Source organism: Drosophila takahashii, chromosome 2R (assembly GCF_030179915.1).
Source record: "Drosophila takahashii strain IR98-3 E-12201 chromosome 2R, DtakHiC1v2, whole genome shotgun sequence".
NCBI classification, from domain to species: domain Eukaryota; kingdom Metazoa; phylum Arthropoda; class Insecta; order Diptera; family Drosophilidae; genus Drosophila; species Drosophila takahashii.
The window spans coordinates 4,392,876-4,395,446 of NC_091679.1; the positions used below are offsets into that span (position 1 = coordinate 4,392,876).

Below are 2,571 nucleotides of genomic sequence, written 5' to 3' on the forward strand. Positions count from 1 at the left end.
TCCTCAGCATCTTCATCAGTTGTCATGTCCACCGGTCGACGACCTTCGCCGGGAGCCATTGCTATTATTTGATGGTTTTCTACTGGATCGTTTTCTAATAAAGTTTCCTGTCTTCTAGGATTTAAATTGTCTTCATCAGTGCTGATCTGTGGAGCAGGGTTGACTTCCATTTGCTCATTTAAAAGTTCCTCCACAATTGGGAGATCCCTGTTGTCAGCAATAAACGCAACTTCATTATTACCTCGAAATTCATCGAGCCAGTTTTGAGAAACAAAGACATTATGCTTCTGGTATAATTCCGTATTGACCAAGTAACGCATCGCTTCCATAACTTTGCCTGGTCTAATAGTTTCAGTAATAAAACTATGCCGATACTCCAATTTTCGTTTTAGATGTGGTTCAACATGTGTATTCTCAAAAGTGCGCGGCAGGGCAGTGACAGTCTCCGACACCGAAATGGGAATATTAATAACGGCTCCTCTTACTGCGCATTGCCTCTCATATCCCAATGAAACAATTCGCATAAAAGGTATTCTCGGTGAAATCAATCTTTCTTCCAGGCATGTTACATCCTTTAAGCATGGAGGGACTTCAGGTAGGTCGAAGCCCTGTGATAAGCATAAGTTTGGTATTTTACCTTTGGAAATCCTTGCGTGACATGTATTACAGAAGAAATAACGGTCAGATGAATTAGGAAATTTTTGAAACATCAAGTTGAGGATATTTAGATATTATAATCCTTTTGTTTAGCGCTTTAACCTGAAAGGGAAACCATAGTCCTCCACAACTTGTACATATTTTACTAGGACCCATTTTTATATTATTTAAATAGGTATTACTTGCTCCAGATCGTCTAATTTGCTCTTGTAGCTCTCTTTGTTCAATCTGCTCTTCAGGAGACAATCTAGCTCTCGCATCAATATTTCGCTGGGATTGTCTTTGAGACTCTGCTGCGCGATTTTGTGAATTATTTCGATAGTTTATAACTCGAGCCTCATTCATTTCCCGGACTTGCTCTACCATTATGCGGGTTTGCTGTCGGGTTATTCTTCTTTGCGAAGATCCTTGCAAGATCACTCCTTGCCGTCCGATGGTATTCTGCATCTCGCTGACGGTAGTCATTTCTATAAGCAGTACTTTGCCTTCTTATAGCTTGCTCCCTGGTATTTCTTCCCTGTTCAATTGTTCTGTAGTCCTCCAAAGAGCGCATCAGAGCGTGGCGCGCAGAATCAATTTCCCGCTCAGCCTCTCTATAGGTCGTATTTTTCCTTCTTATGGCGTGCTCTACAGTATTTCTTTCCTGATCAATTAGTCTATAGTCCTCGAAGGGGCGCATCAGGGCGTGGCGCGCAGCATCCACTTGGCGCTCAGACTCTCTATAGGTCGTATTTTCCCTTCTTATGGCGTGCTCTATAGTATTTCTTTCCTGTTCAATTAGTCTATAGTCCTCGAAGGGGCGCATCAGGGCGTGGCGCGCAGCATCCACTTGGCGCTCAGACTCCCTATAGGTCGTATTTTCCCTTCTTATGGCGTGCTCTATAGTATTTCTTTGCTGTTCAATTATTCTGTAGTCCTCCAAAGAGCGCATTAGAACGTGGCCCGCAGCATCATTATCGCGCTCAGCCTCTCTATAGGTGGAACTTTCTCTTTGAATGGCACGATCCACGGTATTCCGATTCCGCTCTCGATCTGCGAACCTACGATTTCGTCTGCGTGCGGCATGAACCTGTGCATCTTGCGAGCGTTCTTCTTCTCTGCCTTGCGTATCTGCTTCCCGAGCTTCTGCCAATCGTTGCGAGTTTCGGGAACGTACTTCATTTAAATTATCCCTATAAAAAGCCTGACTACGATTATTTATAGCCCGACGTCTTTGTTCCGCAGAAGTTTTCTTTAAGCGCGGCATTTTGATAAAAATTCGTCAGAAATGTTTGTCAAATTTAAGATTAAGATAAAGATTTAAAATGTCACTCCCCCATTCTTTGAATTTGGCCTGTCCTCAGGTGGATAGTGTTGGGTATAGCATTACATTTTCTTCTATGTTAGTTTGGTTTGGTAGATCATTTACAATTTCTGTGCTCTTTTGTGTATCTTCCTTTGGTTTTACATATTTTACAATAAGTTTTCTTGGTATGCTCTTAAATTTATACAAAAAGTACAATAAAATGCTTATAATAATGATTACAAAAATTGTTAAAGTGATTATTTGGAATACATTATAATATTTTGTGTGTGATTCTATTATCTCTTTCGTTTAAATATAAGATAATGGTTCTAATTTTGTCACATTGTTATTTACGTAAACGCTCTGTGTGTAATCTAACATTTTATTTGAAAGAGTGAATTTATATAATTGTACTGAACATTTAAGGATTTTAACGAGGTTACTTCCAACTATAGAAATTTCTTTATTAATGCAATTTTGATTTAATAATGTTTTAGGGATATTCCATGTCAATAAAATATTTGGTTTAACATTATTAATTTGGAAATTTTTATATGTTTTGGTATACTTGCATTCAGTATTTTCTTGTTTAATTATTCCATTTATACATTCGTCAAATACAATTTTTC

General features: G+C 38.9%; 1 protein-coding gene across 1 annotated transcript; it reads right to left on the bottom strand.

Annotated features, from left to right (window-relative positions):
- Positions 1-994: 994 nt before the first annotated feature.
- Positions 995-1,903, bottom strand: LOC138912072 (RNA-binding protein 25-like). The gene has a single exon (XM_070211928.1). It carries the CDS (start codon positions 1,901-1,903, stop codon positions 995-997), a length of 909 nt encoding a protein of 302 aa, XP_070068029.1.
- Positions 1,904-2,571: the final 668 nt, after the last annotated feature.

Excerpts from the sequence above, each read along its gene's own strand:
- LOC138912072 (XM_070211928.1), bottom strand. The coding sequence starts at position 1,903 with ATGCCGCGCTTAAAGAAAACTTCTGCGGAACAAAGACGTCGGGCTATA.